Below are 16,918 nucleotides of genomic sequence, written 5' to 3'. Positions count from 1 at the left end.
GCACGTTTTTCCTTCAGGTTGCATCATGGGGCTGCGGTTTCTGGGGTTTGTGCAAACAGCAGCCACATTCCAGCCTGCTTTGACCAGGTGATGCCAGGTTGGTGGCAGCAGCAGAGTCACTGTTTGTGCTAAGCTGAATTCAACAAGCCTGTTTGCCTTCTGTTTACAGAAGATGCCTGTTCAGTAGGCACTCTGGAACACTTGGCTATACCCTGAATGGGGAATTGCCCCTTCCGATTGCAGCCAGTCTTGCAGGTGTACATAAAATGGCAAACCCACTGTTTCCTCTGAGATGTCAAGGGCCAGGCTTCATGGTGTCAGAATAAGTAATGTCCTCAAGACTTTCTGTTCTAGGTCACATCATGCCACACCTGTCACATTTTTTGTTGTGATCTGGCTGTAAATGCTACATCTGCAACCTGTGGGCACAGCTGCCTGTCCAAAAGGGATGTGGACTGGTGTTTACAAGGCACGGCTAAGCAGTCGGACAGACATTTCTAAGGTCTGTTAGGAAAACGCATGGCCAAGGGTTTACCGAGGCAAAAGTGAACGTGGGTCACAATGGACCTTGTGTTTGGAGACACTGCTTAATCACTCATCGTCCGAGGACCATTACCCAGTGCTTTGCTCTTAACTCTGGTCACAATGGCAAGTCATCTCTTGCAGTTTATAGCCTTCTTCTTCACCCTTCCTCTGTTTAAGTGTCTCTAATAAAGGTCTCGGTGTCATTGCTGGGCTGCAGTGCGCTAGGTACGACTGTCTGTAGCTCTGGTAGCACATGTCCTTGCGTGTCAACAGAGCACTGAGAGCAGTGCAAAACCTTACAACAGGCATCGCTATTCCCGTTTCTCTCCGGGAGTCCAGCCTGGCCCCATTACAGACGGGGGACGTAGTGCAGACAGCAAAGCAGAACGTTTGCCCTGTGTCCTGCTCCGTCAGGCACCGTCCTACTTTTCCTTGCTTATTGTCCGGCTGCCAAAAAAAGGGGCGGAGGATTGTATTGTGGGTGCCGGTGCCGGTGCCGGGCAGCCGCGCTCTCCGGTGCCGGCACTGCCCGGGGTTGTGTAACGCGGCCGCCCCGCTCTCCCCGTGCGGCCGCAGCGCCGAGGGGCGCGGGGGCGGTGCCGGGCCCTGCCGGGGCCGGGGCCGGGGCCGGGGCCGGGGCCGGGCGGGGCGGGCGGGGCGGGCGGAGGAGCCGCGGCACCGCCCGCCCCCAGCGCCATTGGCGGGGCCGGGCCGGGCCGGGCCGGGCCGGGCCGGGCCGGCGGGGGCGGGCGGCCGGGACGGCGGCGGCGAGCGCGGGCCGAGCGAGCTGCGGTCGCCGCTCCGCACCGCCGTACCATGGTGGGGGATCACTGCAGCCTCCCCGGTGAACGGCCCGTGCTCGCCCAGAGTCCCAAGCCCGGATTAAGCTGCAAGATGGTCCTGCAGGCGGTGGGCAAAGTGCTGCGGTAAGGGCGGTCCGGCGGTGGCCGTGGCGCCGGGCGGGCAGGGCGGCTGCCCACGGGGCATCCCGGGAGAGGAGGGTGCTGGAGCTGGAGTGAAAACTCCGGCCGGGGCGACGGGCGCTCCTTCCTGAGCCCCGCTCCTCTCTGGAGGAAGGAGGGAGGCAGCTTTTGGCTCCCTCCGGGTCCTGTGTAGCGATCGGGCGGCTGGAAGTTGGAACAGCAGTAAGCGCTTGGAGAGGAACGTTTGTTCACCCTTAATACGGCAGTCGGGTTGTGTTTGCGCTTTCATGAGAACTGAGTTTCCAGGACGTAATCAGACAGTGAAGGTCCTGGCTTGCCTGAATAAGGAGTCTGACCAAGATGCTGCATATGCTTTGGCAAGTTTTCTACAGAAACGTTGTAAGATGAGGGGGAAAAATTGCTCATGCAGCTCAGAAGGGCTTGTGTGAACACTGAGACGTGGATGACTACTGAGACCAAAACCAGACTCTTTGGCAAAGGGTATGCAGTAATTTGATTCGGAGGAGTTCTGACCCGTTCTGTTTGGTAGGGAAAAACGTCACCACAAATATTAGGATTAGGAGCTTCATTCTTTAACAACTGCAGCTTTTTTATTTAGGTTGTATTCAGATATTTTTCTGGAATCTGGAGAGTTGCAGTGCTGCTCCAAAAAGGAGCCTTGTTCCTCCAGCATAACTTTATTTGGCAAGCTTTCGTTCGTCCCCGTTTCCTACTGTCTGTTGCCAATTGTTAAATGTTTGTCAACAGAAACATTATCCCTCTCTTCCTCTGTTGACTCATGCCTCTCCCCAAGCGAGTTGAAGGGAGCCATTTCTTAAAGCAGAATGTTCTGCTCACAAAGCCAGCAGAGCTCAGTCCCAGGCTGAGCTGTGCCCGGGACTTCAGCTAGAGGAGTTCCTGAGCTTGGAGCAGCCGTGGTGGGAACAGCTGCTTAGATTTGCTCTTTAAAAAGTCCCGTAGTGCAGTTGTTTTGGTTTTTTTTTTTTTTTTTTTTTTTTTTTTTTTTTTTTTTTTCCTGTTAAAAATATTTTCCCGTAGAAAACATTAATTTAAAGAATTGAGTTTTCTCTTTTAGCTTTTAAGCAAGTTTAACGTCCCTTCTTTGCATTTTTGGGGGCAGTGTGTCTATAATTCAATATGCAGTTACACAGCTGGTCATATCATAAAATCCATTGGCCAGCGACTTTCTATTCATGATGTGAACCTTTTGAAGTTTTTGGTAGCTGTTCTATTGGCAGCACTCCCAGATGTAAATAGATGGGTGCCTCTGTAGGGAAGAATTGCCAAACCTTTTGTTAAGTATCTATGGCTGTTTATTTTATACTATAGGTAAGTTCCTGTGACTTAGAAGTGAAACATATTTTTAATTTGTTCAGTGCATGCTTTTTAAAAAATGGAACATTAACCTCAGTCTTTCTCCTCTTACTGGAGTACATGCAGAAATTGTGCATAATTTTGTTTTTCTTCTGAGATTCATTTTTGATGTATACTATAAAACTATTGTGAAAGCAGGAAAATATTTTAACACATGAAATGTTTTGGACTCATGAATTAATATTTTGTTGAGCTGTTACTAGATGGGAGTGATTACTGTTTTGTAGTTAAATGTTCCTTTAATGTGTCTTTTTGTTCTGGGTTATCTCCTTTGGCTAGTAGTTAGGGAGAAATGTGAAATCACAGAAACTTTCTTTAGATGCCATACTGGTTCTTTTATTTCTCCTTTTCTGCTTCAGATGCCTTATCTGACCTAACATGTTTTACATCATCTTGCTTTGTTCTGTAAAATAGAAACTCATCCTATTCTGTAAAGAGCTCAGGCAATGTGAAAGCAGAGGCACTGGTGAGGAGCCAGGTAAATATTACATCCAATCAAAGTTTCCTTATTGCAAAAATGGGATATTAGTGCTTCAGAAAGTGTGAGCCCAGTCAGTGATGGTGGAAGAAGGAACCACATGGGACCTCATTTAGGCCAAAAATGGTGGCTTGTTGGTGACAGCTGGGATGGGATTTCTCTGAACGGAGGCACTCACAGCTGAGCGTCGTCCACCTTATTGTTGGTAGAAAAGAACAGGGACCTTAAATGTCCTGAATGCAGAGGTGCAATGCCTGCAATGACAGAGTGACCACCTCACGTGGTAATACTTAAGTTGTAGTCATAAGAAGTTAAATGAGATGTATCCCAAATGTCTGTAATATCTTGCCATCTCTTTCAGAGGAAACATGTCAAATACCACTTCTAAGCTTGGCCACCTGGAACTGCTGATGGAGTTTTCTGCAGTCTATACAATGCTAAACTCTGTATGGAGTAATTTTTCTTCTGTTGATCAGGCCATTGCCAGTGGCTTGGTGATGAGATTGGAGGATATCTTGCTTGTGCAGAGCCCGGTGTTATGAGCAGCCCCTGCTACATTTTAAGCCCTTTTCTCAGGCCTAACAGGGAACTGTCATGGTCGCAGTTTCCTGCCAAAGAATTACAGAAATTCACAATGGACAAGGGATAGAATGCCTGTGTTCACTCTAAACAGCCTCCACTCCCATCTCTCTCCTGCTTGTGACTTAAAAAGCTCAGGTGTTCTTGTGCAATAGTTAATCAGTTTGATTTCCTGCCTGGCAGATTTGTTGTGTTATTTACGTCCAGTGTCAGTAGTTCCAGCTAACGCACTCGAGGCTTTTAACGCTCAGGTTGTTCTCATTAGTAGGTCCAGCTCCTTCTGCCTGCTGCATGCTCTGTGTGCCCCACTTTAGGAGTAACAGCTGCCAGAGGAGGAATCAATACACCGAGGAAAGGAGGAGGGAGGTGTGAGGAAGCAGAAAGACTTCATGAGAAGAGCAGTCCTGAGAACCTAAGAAGAGTTTAAAAGAGCATGGGGGAAAGACAGCTGAACCAGAAAGGGGGAAAAAATGTAACAAAAGCAACAGATGTGTTCTTAGTCTTTGTAATTAATGTTTTATGAAAGCCATGGTTAGGTTTATTGCTCTTTTAAATTATTAGTGATTCAGCAATGAAGAACTCTGGAGATGCTTGTATCTTTCATCATATTGGTTAGTAAACTGTGTTTAACGCTTCAGGGATGGGACCAAGACTGCACACTTGTGATGATTAAAAAAAAAATTGAGACACCAGTAGGAGAGTGTCATCTCTCCTTTAAATTAGTCACAGCATAGCTGAGAAGTCCCTTAAATTGGTGTTTAATTAGGGCTGTTTAATTTCATTTCTCTTTATATGTTTTTGAAATATGTTAATGTCATTTTTCCCCCTTTTCTGTTATGAATTGTGCTATTATTTAGCCCATAATTAGAGAGGAAGAAAAACCTAAAATATATGCAGTTTTTCTGGTTTTTGTTATTTTGATTTTTGTGAGTTGATGGTTCTTGAGAGATGTGGAAGGGGGAAGGGCAAAGACTATCATGCCAAAACTTGGAATATTATTCTATTTTTTAGCATTATTTCATTAATTGTCCAAGTTTCTTGCGGCACCATGGGTTCCTGTCAGCTTCCTTGCAGAGGTCTGCTTTTTACTGGCCTCAAGCAGCACAAGTGGAAGGAAGACTCCGGTTTCTGGGATCTCTCCCTTTGGTCACAGCGGGTAACAGAGCCAGCATTTTTCAGAGCCACACACTGCTGAGTTCAGGACAAAATGTTCACTGTCTGCGCCAGTGCCTCAGTCCTGATGCAGATGCTCGAGTGTGTTTGCAGTGCTGTGACACTTTGGGTCCTGTGCTGGCAATTTTCAGAGGCTGTTCCCCATGCAGCCTCCTAGTCTGTGTGTTTCCTTTTAAGTCTCCAGTGCAACTGAGTCCCTCTGGGATAGCTGACTGTTAGTCCGGGATACCGTGGTAGGAAAGAGGAGTGATGCAGGCTACAGAGTTGTGATGTCCCTGTGTAATGTCTTTGATAAATTACAGTATGGTTTGTATCTACACACCATCCTGGATGAGTGTGGAAATAGAGAAGTTAAACCTCCCCTTTCTCACAGGAGCCTCCCTTTTTACAGCATTGTACAGGCATTGATTTGGATACCAACTAAAAATAAAACAACCAACCCCACTCTTTTTTGGGTAAATGCTTTTTAAGAGTGTAGTTGTCTTCAGTGATAGGGTGATAATGATTGTTTCATTTGGATAAATTAGCAAGTTTGAGTTGGCATTCTGGATGCTGCTATGTATTTTTATAGCCAACACTCAAAAGTTTTTGCAAAATTAAATTCCTTCTCTCTTTCTCAATTCATAGCAAGATGAGGAAGAAACCAATTTGATTTTGACATTGTATTTTGGCTTTTAGGTGATCGTGCAAAGTTGTCTTGTTGTGTTCATGAAGTGGGACATAGATGGGTTGGAGCAGAGAAGCTTCTCCTCTGCTGCCTGGACCCCCATGGCTGAAGACAGCTGTTGTCTGTGACACTTTTGTGTATCAGCAGGACTAAATCAAATACTTAAACAATCAATCCTGTTTTTTTCTAATTTAGGCAGAAACATTTTTCAATAATTTAGTCCAGTTCACAGTATTAGAAAGTAATTAGAAGAGCCTTGTTTAGCACTAGCTGATCTGATTAATGCAAAGCCTGGGACAGACAGAAGAGAAGGGAGGGAGGACAGTATGGAGGGAAAGGGCCTTATAGGCAAAATGCTCTTCAAAGCCACGTTGGCTATTTTTATCCTGTTCTTTTTCTTTCGCCCTCCCACAACTTTCCATTGTACTGAAATAGTTCAAAATGTTTGGTTCAGGGCAGCTGACATCACTAGTTGTCATGCTGTGTCCTGCTGAATATATTTCTGTAACAGGAGCTGATGCCTCATACAATAATGGCCTTTTGGGACTCTCAGCTGCTCAGAAAGGACTGGTGACACTGTGGGGCAGTAACATCTTCTGCTTTGGCAAGGGGTGACCAGGCAGAAGGGACTCTGGTGGCTCTTCTGTGGGAATGGAAGCATGGATGTGCTTGTGAAGATTGCTCTTGGACACAAGTGTCCTGTCCTCAGGGCAGAGCTGGTGACAAGAGGCAGGCCTGGGTGGCATTGCCAGCCTGGTGGGCTTGTCTGGCTGGAATGTGCCTGCTGGAGAGGCGGCTCTCCCTGCGTGTGCTGGGTATTCCCAGCATACACAGATAGCAAAGTCTTTTCTGGCTGTAGACACAACACTTGTAGTGCTCTGCCTAACGTTCAGTCCCCCAGGAAGCTGTCAGATACCTCTGGCAAAGCCATGCCATGACTGGGGCTCTTGCTGGAGCTCAGGACTTGGAGGTGTGCTCTGCAAAGATGCTATGTCTCCCAGGTGGGTCCAGCACACCAGGCACTCCTCTGTTTCTTAATCCATAATCCTCTGTGACTCCTTTGTGAGCATTGCTGGACCATGTACAGAGTGTTACCTTAATGAAGAACTTGGTGCCTTTCTTCGGAGAAAGGAGAACTCCGTTCTTTACAGCATGGAGTTGTATTTAGGTTACGTGTTCCACATCCTGTGAAGTGATAGCCAGGGGGAGAGCACTGCTAAAATTCTCTGTGTTGAAGCAGCCCTCTAAGGTGTCTCCAGAGCTCATACAGAAAGGGCTCCTGGCCAAGGTTTAATAGCATTTTCCTCTTGTTTGGAGGTAAAAGTATGCTTGCTTCTTTTTTTACTGAAGATGCCTCCTGGACACTTTACAAAGAATAGATCTGACTGTATCCTCAGACTTGTGAAATTATTCACCCTTCTTTTATCTTGTTTTCTTGGTATGCATATAGGATTTATTCCAGATTTTAGCTGCTTGTTTCAGTCTGGAAGATAATTTCATTTATATATGAGTGAAGTATGAGTGTGCAACATTCATCCCTCTGGGTGTTCACTACAGTTCCTGGTTTGTTTCTTTTTTTCCTGTGTTGCAATAGCCCATGTTTCTGGTGCTGCTCTTTATGGGAAAGTTATCTATTTCACACAATTTCTATCTGCTGTTCTCTGGGATCTCAAACATCTCTGCACTCCAAGACCTTTACCAGGTAGGTTTTTAGGAGGAAAAAAAGTTCTCTGTAGAGGAGCTTTTTCTCTTGCCATTTTTTGATTTTTTTTAAGAGGTGTGGTGTTAGGAATGTGATCTCCTATCAGTTGTCCTGTGTCTTAAGATGGCTGAGGCAAAATCTATCTGTTTCTCTATCGTTTCTCTGTGACTACACTGAAATTGAGTTTGTTAAAGTGTTATTTTGTTGAGGGGAATTTTAAAATCCTTTTCTTAATCCCTGGTGCTGTGGGGTTCAACAGAATCTTAACTAAAACTTCAGCAAATTGCTGTCAGAGAAGAGATGTTGCATTTCTTTTAAGAGCTGCCAGCACCTAGTCTCTTGAAAGGGGGTTGGATGTATGGATTAACCCTTTTTTCCAGCTTTCTGAAGAGCAAACCTGCTTCTTTGAGTGAATGAAGCCCAGTAGCACTGAAGCCAGGCTGCTTGAGCTTGGCAGAAAATTCTGCTCTGTTAATTTTTCAAGTTCTTTTCTGTCTGGTATGGAAATAAGTTTAGAAGTGCTTTTGCTCAGACAGCAGGAACGTGTGGTAGCAGATGCTCCCCAGGTGAAAGGAACATTGAAGATGTATGTGTGATTTCTTTTATTTTTTAAAAAAAGGAAAAATCAGCAGTGAGTGCAGCTGCCCTCAGAAGGGCAGGTAGTGGCACAATATTAAAATTCTTAGTTTACCATCTGGAAAAAGTAGTCTTGGAACACCACCCAAAGTACATGGAGTTACTGAAAAAAGAAGGCTTGGGTCTCTTCATTGTTGGTTTACGTAACTTCACACAGAGGAGGGATGACATGAGGTGCACCTTGCTGGCTCCACTCGCACCCAGACAGCCCGGTCTGCTCTTCAGTCCAATGTATCCACGCATCCCAGGCTCAGAACACCAAAGCCTTACATGGAAGGTGCTGCCTGTCAGCCGGATGCTTTTCCCAGCAGGGAAAAGGAAAATTCTGATAAAGAGGCTTTCCCGATTCCTTCTTTTACAGAGTCCCCAGTTTTGATGTGACTGATAAATTTCTTTAGAATTATGCAGGGAAAAGATGAAGCTTAGGTCTTGAGACCACATTCTGTGTGGGACAGAGGGGAAGCTGTATTATCTCTCAACTGAAATAGTTATTTTTCTGTTGCTTTGCAGCATAGAAAGGTTTTTTCATGGCTAGGTATATCATTCAAATCAGTACATTTTTAAATCCACACATAACCATCCCTTGCTTTGAGGGGTGACTCTTGCAAAAGCTGGGGCAGAAGTGTGGCTTCACGTTGGGTTTTGAGGAATGTCTCAGGTGTTGGTCTCAGCTTCTATGACCTGATCAGTTGCAAATCCCTCCTGAGCAGTTAAAGATCCTTTTTGTCATTTGCTCGTGCAGCCAAGGGAATGAAACAACTTCAGTACACAACTGTGCATCTAATCTTAGTATTTGTTTTTGAAAATTACTAGTTTTCCTTAACCAATTTCTTGGTTGTGCTCTCAGCATTTAATTAAAAGACTGAATTTGTATTTTAACAGGCTCTTGGAGGTAGCACTGCAAGTTTGGGTGTATCTATGGGTTTTTTCCTGGTTGCTAGTGGATCAGTATGTCTATAAAGGTGTTTCTACTTGCTTCTCAGTTTCCTGTGCTGTATATGGAAAAGTGATAAATTGGGGTTGGGAATCACTGCTGTCCCACTAGCTAATTAACAGTGATCTAACTGTACCAGTAATTAAACTATTACCCACCCTACTATTTTTTTCAACTAGTCATTCAAATGTTCTTTACTTTGGCCTATGAATCCACAGTTTGTATTTTAAATACATTTTTTTCCTTCCTCTGTTGTACAGAAAAGCGTCAATGTGATGTTTTCTAAGAAATTCTGAAATAGCTGTGTGCTGTTGTTGACAAAACTGAAGACAGCGTTGCATCATTCTGTCAAAAATCTTTAAAAATTAACTGCATGGTTACACTAGTGAAAGTTTGTACATATCATTTGTTAATGAAAGTTACCTAGTTAAGATAATGCTTTGATTCCTTTTCCCACTGACTTTCTGACCCTGTGAGGAGACACACAATTTATGCCTTCTATGGACTTCAATTTTTAAGTTTAACAAGATAGTTCACACTAAAGCTGAAAGGATCTGCTTCTCCTCACAGGATCTGGTCTAAGGCATGCCAGGAGAGATGGGACTTACCTGAACTGACTTGTGTTTAAATTAAAGACAAAATATTTCCCTCATAAAGGGTGGGGGGGAGGGGGGAGTTTTTGATCTCTGCCATTGAGAAGTGACCTTGACCTGTAATATTTTCTAGTGAATAAATATCCTTCCTAATTAAAATGCCGTGGTTAACTTAAAGTGTAAGAGATGAATTTGTGGAGCTTGATACAGAAGATGAAAATTTTAGGTGGGGCTGCTTTGGCACACTGGTATTTCTTTGCCCAACCTGCTCAATGACTAATGACTGGTAGATGATTGAATTCCCCCCAGCTGTGTGTCTCAGTGCAGCAAGATGCACATGTGTGTGCTAGTACACATGCTTTAAAAGTGAGGTGACACGTGCAGGCATGCAAAATTGCTTATGAATAGTGAAAACAAGTTAGGCTTTTTTTTTTTTCCTCATGCTGTGTATCTGTGCTGCTATCCTGTGTACTGAAGCTCCTGCAAAGGAAGCTGAGATGTTTGAAGTAGCTGTGATGATACCTTTGTTTCCATGTGTGCTCTCAGTTGTGGTGTGCCATAGCACATTTCTGTCTCATTAAACCACATTTTTTTAGATGGAAAGAAGACAAAGTTTATGTGAAGGTTTCAGCTGTTTAAGTCCTGTGTGATAGAGGTGTCGTTTTCCAAGATGGAACTGTAGCAGGAAAACAGGTGCTGAGTTTATTTTCAGTCTCTTCCCTACAGAAATAACTAACTTGCCTTCTGATGCAAGACACTTTTTGTGCCTAAATAGTTGTAATTTCACATTACAAGTACATATGCACCCATCTTCCAAAACACAGTATGTGGGTAAGCTTGACCTCCATATCTAACATGGTTTTGCAGTTGCACGTTTTCTTTAGGCTACAGTGGTGCATAAAACTAGCCTGTATTGTCAGTTAATTTTTGGTTGTTGTCATACAAAGAGAGCTTGCAAGGCAAGATGGCAGTGAGGAAACTAAACCATTTTTTACAAAGACAAACTTGTCTGCACCCTGGTACTCTCTGAACAGAACGAGCTGTCTACATTTGTGTATCTTGGGCTATATAGCAAGAAGTCTGATTGCTGAAGCCAGGTTGCCATGGTGAAATAATTCCCAGCAATTAAAACACAGTTCCATCCTGAAAAGCAACTCTGTGCAAGCTATGTTGTGAAATCCCGCGCTTACGAGGCCATGAGGTTTCCAAATCAAATTTGCTTGGTTTAGAAATAAAAAGGTAGCTTTGCAGTCTTCCAACTCTACAAAATTCATCAGGATTGGGACATAACAGTGCCTTTAGTGATTTATGTGCTCTGGTGGTGAACTCCCTCCCTGCAAAGGTGCACCACAGGGTACTGGATGTGCTCATCTAGAGATAACAGGGCTGTATCAGAGTAGCCAGGAGGAGCAGTTGCTGCCAAAACCTGAATTTAATAATGACGTAAAAGTCAAAATAATTCTGTATTCCAATAGGAGATTAGAGGATAATAAATCACATAAATTAATAGACATACCAGAAAAGATACAGGGAATAGATTTGTTAATTGAGATTATTTTGTGGTTTTACTACAGTACATTAAATTTTTCTTTCAGTTTGAAGGGTTTAAAAACCTTAAAAGAGAGATAAAACTTTTTTTTTGGTCAATTACATTGTTTTTCCTTGTTATCTGCAGGTAGTATTTCTGGCCTTCGGAATTTCAAATTGTCTGCTGAAAAAATACTCCTCTGAATATAAAAACAAATCTGACAGATCTATATTTGTCTTCCCCAGAGTGAAAAAGGTGCTAAAAGCCACTCCAAAACTTGCTTTCAAATCTTGGTGCAGATCACTTGTTCTCAAGGCTCTGTGGGTGACCTTTCCACTGCAGCACATGTAACAACCAGGCTCGCTGGCTCTGCCATGGTCTGCTTTCAGCTGAGAGCCAGTTTTCTCCTTTCTCTGTGTGCTTTAATTAGAGAAACGCAAGGTATGCTGTAGATCTCTGCCTTGGACTGCAATGTTTTTTTGTTTTAGCGAAAGAACTATTTATCTCTGCTGCTTTCCAAAGGTCCTTGGAGAACTAGCTGAGATGTAAACATTGACATGTGCAGATACCTGTGCTGAAATGAATCCTGGCCCTACTGTGAGGCTGCAGTATGGGAGTATGTTTAGCAGTGGAGGATGATGAGGAAGCATTTGTGTTACTTGAATACTAATGGCATTTTTCCTCTAAGGGAGGCAAGGATACTGAGCATCCTTATCTTGGTATTGTGTATGGGCCTGACGGTTTGGAATGTTTGCCTGGGGACTGAAATGAGCTTTGTGTTAACAAGACAGAGCCCAGATCAGAGCTCCAGCCTGTGTTTTCAGCTGATGAGTGACTGGGCAGAGGTGTCCTAAACAGTCAGCAGGGAGTGCCTTCTCCTGTCCCCACACCAGGGTCTGCTCTGAGCGCCATTCCAGGGGAGAAGGAATTGCAAGCACGGGAGAATATACTATGAGACTCCTTCTCAGACAGGGATTTGGGGTTTGCCCTCTTTCTGCACAGTTTTGGCTTCCTTTCCTGTTGCCAACTGGAGACTTAAAAAACAACAAAAACAAAAGCCACCACTCCATGTTATTCCCATGCTCAGGACTTGGGCACCTCTGACTCAGTGCTCTGCTGTGTGGTTTGTTCTAAGCATTGAGTAAATTAATTGTTACAACACTTAGTCTATGACCTACTGAATCTCTGTTACCACAGACCTTATTTGGCTCCATAAAGAGATGTTGAAAATAGGAAAGATTGGTCCTTTTTATTTTCTATTCTACAAATCACCAGAAATCTGGATTGTAGTAAGTTGCTTAAGAAAAGAATCTCGCTGAGCCTCCTGATTGGGATATGTGAGGGCTTTTTGCCACCAAGGTAAAAGAGAACATTTCAAAATGAAGAACAACTGCGTACTGCTTGGGTAATTTTGCTTCTTCAAGTGAATTGTTTCATTAGAATTTCATCACTGGCTCCTAGAAAAAAGTAATCTGTTTGTTTCCCATTGGACATGGCTTCCTGGTGTCCCAGTTGTGTTATCTGGAGGGGAACCTGGAGAGGGCAAGGACTGTGCAGTGAGGAAGATGGAAACCTCTGTTTGGTCTGGGGGAGGAGTCCTGGCAGGTAGGCCCGGGGAAGAAAGGGAGCTCCAGTGCAGCGTGTTCTACCACAAGAATGCACTCTGCACATTTTTATAGCATTAGCTGAGCTGTGGCGTGCCTGGCCTTGCCTGTGCAGCCATTCTTCTCAGAGCTGCATTGGAGACAAGGTGGGGGACCCTGGGCTCCAGCAGACCCTGGGAGCCTCAGCAGGGGAGTTAATGTGCCTCTGACACACCACTGTGGGCAAATACTCAGCTGGTGCTGGGAGGTGATGTACCAGGAAGGTAAGAAGAATCATAGCTGTTTGAGATAGAAAAGACCCTTGAGGTCATTGAGTCTGCCATTAAACCACATCCAGACATCATAAATACTTCCAGAGATGGTGACTCCACCAGTTCCCTGGGCAGCCTGCTCCAGTTCCTGATAACTGTTTGGTGAAGAAATTTTTCCTAACACACAGTCTATACCTTGAGGCTGTTTCCTTTTATCCTGTCCATTGTTACCTGGGAAAAGAGACCTTTTCTTGCTGCAGCTTCCTTTCAGGTAGTTGTAGAGAGTGGTAGGGTAGCCTGAGGCTCCTTTTCTCTTGGCCACACAAGTCCATCTCAGTCAGCTGTTCCCAGTAAGATTTGTGTTCCAGCCCCTTCACCAGCAGGTGGGTGGGGAGCCCTACAAAAGGGCACAGAAAGGCCTGATGTACCAGACATGGCATGGTGCAGGTGCCCCATGTTCTCCTTGCTTTTCCAGCAGCACCAGCCGGAGCTCAGTCTGGCCCACAGAATGTTTTGGGCTTTCTGTTGAGAAGCAGCATTATGAAATAATGTTATGGCACTTGTCATCCTTAACATGCCTGCCATGCCTTGGCACCGACTGTTTACAGCAGAGCATCCGGAGGCCAAGCAAAGATTCCCTTTTAAGGCAAAGAGCCACTATGAGAATCCCAAAGAAAAAGTTTCCCTGGCGTGTAGGGTACATTCTTCTTACCTCCTCCTCTTAAATAAACTATTAGTAACTTTTAAAAACAGAAGAAAAATGAAGAAGCAGGGCCAGCAATGCTGCCAAATACGCTTTATGCTGCACAGCCCCCTTAGACCTGGGCAGCAACCAAGCCCTGGAGCTGACCTGGGGCAGGAGAGGGGAAGAACGAAGCTGAGGTCAGAGTGGTCTGTCAGAGACCTGTGGCAAGAGGAGATCAGAATGGAGACTGCCTTAAAAAGCTTGGTCTCCTTCCCTTCCACAGCCCTGGAGAAAAGCACTGTTCACAGCAATCTGTGAACAATTGCACTGAATGCTGCACTGGGATTCGGACTTGCTTTCCCATACCTTGCACAGCTTCCTTTCCCATGCTGATGTTCTTTTCTTTCCCAATCCTGAACATGGATGTGTACATCCAGGATTGTGTTCTGAGTGTGCTGTCATGTGGCATTTCCAGCTGAAGACTAAGCAGTGATCTGGGTTAAAACAGGACATGGGATTACAGAAAAACCTCCAGAGGTGCTAATATTGAGCGGTTTAAAAGAAAGAGGGGAAATACAAGCATCGTCTCTAGTGCTGTTCTCAAAGGAAGGGCAGCTCGACTGATGTTGAAGGAAGCTGTTATTCCCCTTTTTGTGCATGCTGTACAAGTAAACAAAGACACTGAATTACCAAGAAGGGATTTAAGCTCTGTAGCCCTTCTAAGTTTCCAGTTCTTGCTCTTAACTGAGGAGAAAAGACATTGGGTTGCTGGGTAGGAAACTGGACAGCCTTCAAGAGTTTGTTCCTGACCCGTAAGAACTGGCGTAACCTGCTTCTTCATTGTTCTTGTCACTTGGACTCATAAATTTCAGCTCATAAAACTGCTTCCTTCCTGCTATGAATGGGTTCAGGACTCCCGTGCTTACGCAGAATGTTTGTAACCAGAAATTAACTGATAATTTCTTTCCAGTAAAGGGCCATATAAAAAGCCTATAAAGGTAAAAAGTATGTCTGTGAGCAGCTGACCTGGTTTGCCTTACAAAGCTGTAGCCTTCTGTGCATGGCTGAAATCAACAGTACTTTTCCTTTCTGCAAAGGGAATACATTAGAGGGAGACCTCGAATGTTGGAATTTTTCTGCCTTAATGTGTTTTACTCCCTCTTCTGTTCCACTCACATCCCCTCTGACTCCCTAGCCAGAGAAGGGAAGAGGAGAGAAGCTAAAATGCAAACATCCAGTACACCTTTAATTTTGAATTCTAAACCCTTATTCACTGGAAGAGTGAAAACAATGCTCATAAAGTTTAGCCTGAAGGACACTGCTACAATGTTGTCTTACTACCTCTATAATTTTGTCTTTTAAGAAGCTAACCCCCATCCTTAGAGTGCCAAAAAAGTAGGATTTGGTAGGAGTACTTCACTTTATAACACTTCATATAGTGGTGCATGTTTTGAAACACAACACTGCAAAAAGAAAAAAAAAATTGCAGGATAAAAAAATCAAAGGCCCAGATAGTTTGAGATACCAGCTAGTTCAGTGTGTAGAGGTGTACTTGGAGTATGGTGTTGCTGTTACAGACAGTAATCTCTGTAAAAGTTCTAGTTGGGAGTGCACCATTTAAACCCCAAACTTTTCCAGATTGTGAACTATACAAATTGTAAAGTGCAAGCTAGGTTACTTGAAAACAACCTCCAAACCCTTGAGTGTTGTTTTTAATATAATTTTGTAATACGTCTGTGGGCGTCTTTGGTTTTGATGCTCCTTAATGCCATTTTTTTCTTTTTGTGTCATTTTTTGCGTGTATTGCTGTGGGCTGTGGGACTCTACTCTCACCAGCACTAAAGGAATATGTCACAGCTGGATTGGCAACAGTTGAGACTGGCTGTCTTCTGAATTTGTGGGGATTGCTAGGATTATAGCAGTTAACCTTGTGTAAGGAAGAGTCAGTTGCTAAAAAAAGCCCACACAATCCTACCACATTAATCACAAAATACATGCCTTTCTCCTGTAAGTTTCATGATCCATGGTGATTTTCATCCTCACAGACTTGAGATGGCTTGTGAGTTTTGAAGTTTGCATACAAAGACAAATCTGCCATGTGAGGCCTGTCAGACCTTTTGTGTAAATTTTCCAATGGAAATTGGAGTGTTTGAGATTTGGATGGAACCTGAAACTGGTGCATGATCCAGAGGGAGTGATAGGAGTTTTGCCTGCAGCTCTGGTCATCACCACTATAGGCTTCTAAAATAAGTTCTTTAACTTTCTAAAGTTACTCTTATTTCCATTTTAATATGCCAGACTAAAATGAGAAAGCCCACTGATAACTTGTACTTCCAGAAGAAAAAATAGACAGCCATTCATCCCAAAGACAGTTAGTTTGGTGTGGAGGATGGAGAAGGGGGATCCAAAGTATCATCAGTTGTCCTTGAAGAGATTTCAGTTTCAGATGCAATGTAAGAAGCTGCACAGCTTGCTGGGGACAGCAAGAAATTATTTCAGCTGTGCTGGCTTCCTCTGAAAGAAAAGGAATCTTGAACAGGTAGAGATCATCTAAAATAGCGTGGTCAGTTTAGGGAAGTTTGACATTTAATAAATCATTAGTCTTCCCTCTGTGTGATGAGCCTTGGAATAAATCATGTGCATGACCAGAGCCATGGACCCCTGTACAGTTCTGAAGTGATGAGAAGCACATCAGGTTGTGAAGTACATCCACTTTGGGATGTGGAGACCTTGAGTCTCTGGTCCTTCTTCAGCTAAATCAGATTGCTTCTTGTGTGCTTCTTTCCAAACAAACCTCATTGGTTTACACTGAAGCACATCTTTAGCATTTGTACCATGAATCAGCTTTGAACCTTACAGCCAGAGTCTGCTCTGAAATGGGAATAACACTTCCTCAAAATGGTATTAAAACTAAACCTTGATGGTGCTTTGAAGATGTTCTGAAGTGCAGTGGTTTTTTAACCAAGAAACTACTGAGCATCTGATCAAGAGAGAGATGACAGAAAGACTAGAGGAGGATCTTCATTAACTGACATGGGATAAGAAAGCAAGCTGGGAAATTGGCAATTTTATTCGATCTTAACAAAGCTGTTAGATTAGGGAAAAAATCATCAGTGGGCTGTCACTTGGTGGAGTGTCTTCTACCTCTCTTTCTCTGGTGAAATCCAGGCAAGCTTGCAGCTGATGTGTTTTCTAGCCGGACACAAGGACAACAAAAGGACACAAAAGGACAACGTAGTGTTGTT

General features: G+C 44.0%; 1 protein-coding gene across 9 annotated transcripts in view; it reads left to right on the top strand.

The window, feature by feature from the left end:
• The window catches only part of MOB2 (MOB kinase activator 2), a 108,091-nt gene that overhangs the window by 78,328 nt on the left and 12,845 nt on the right, over nt 1-16,918 (top strand). The window contains exon 1 of one of the 9 annotated variants that reach the window (XM_068193920.1): nt 1,272-1,451. The exons of 7 other annotated variants lie outside the window; for them this stretch is intronic. In XM_068193920.1, coding sequence (XP_068050021.1) covers nt 1,342-1,451 — 110 coding nt within the window. In that variant the 5' untranslated portion in view covers nt 1,272-1,341. Of the gene's footprint in view, nt 1-1,271; nt 1,452-6,202; nt 6,352-16,918 lie in introns of those variants that run through there. One more of the 9 variants, XM_068193918.1, reaches the window with a different exon arrangement.

The sequence above is a fragment of the Anomalospiza imberbis genome, chromosome 6 (genome assembly GCF_031753505.1).
Source record: "Anomalospiza imberbis isolate Cuckoo-Finch-1a 21T00152 chromosome 6, ASM3175350v1, whole genome shotgun sequence".
Classification (NCBI taxonomy): domain Eukaryota; kingdom Metazoa; phylum Chordata; class Aves; order Passeriformes; family Viduidae; genus Anomalospiza; species Anomalospiza imberbis.
Note: the sequence above shows the minus strand (reverse complement) of the source record. Positions and strands in the feature narration are given on the sequence as shown.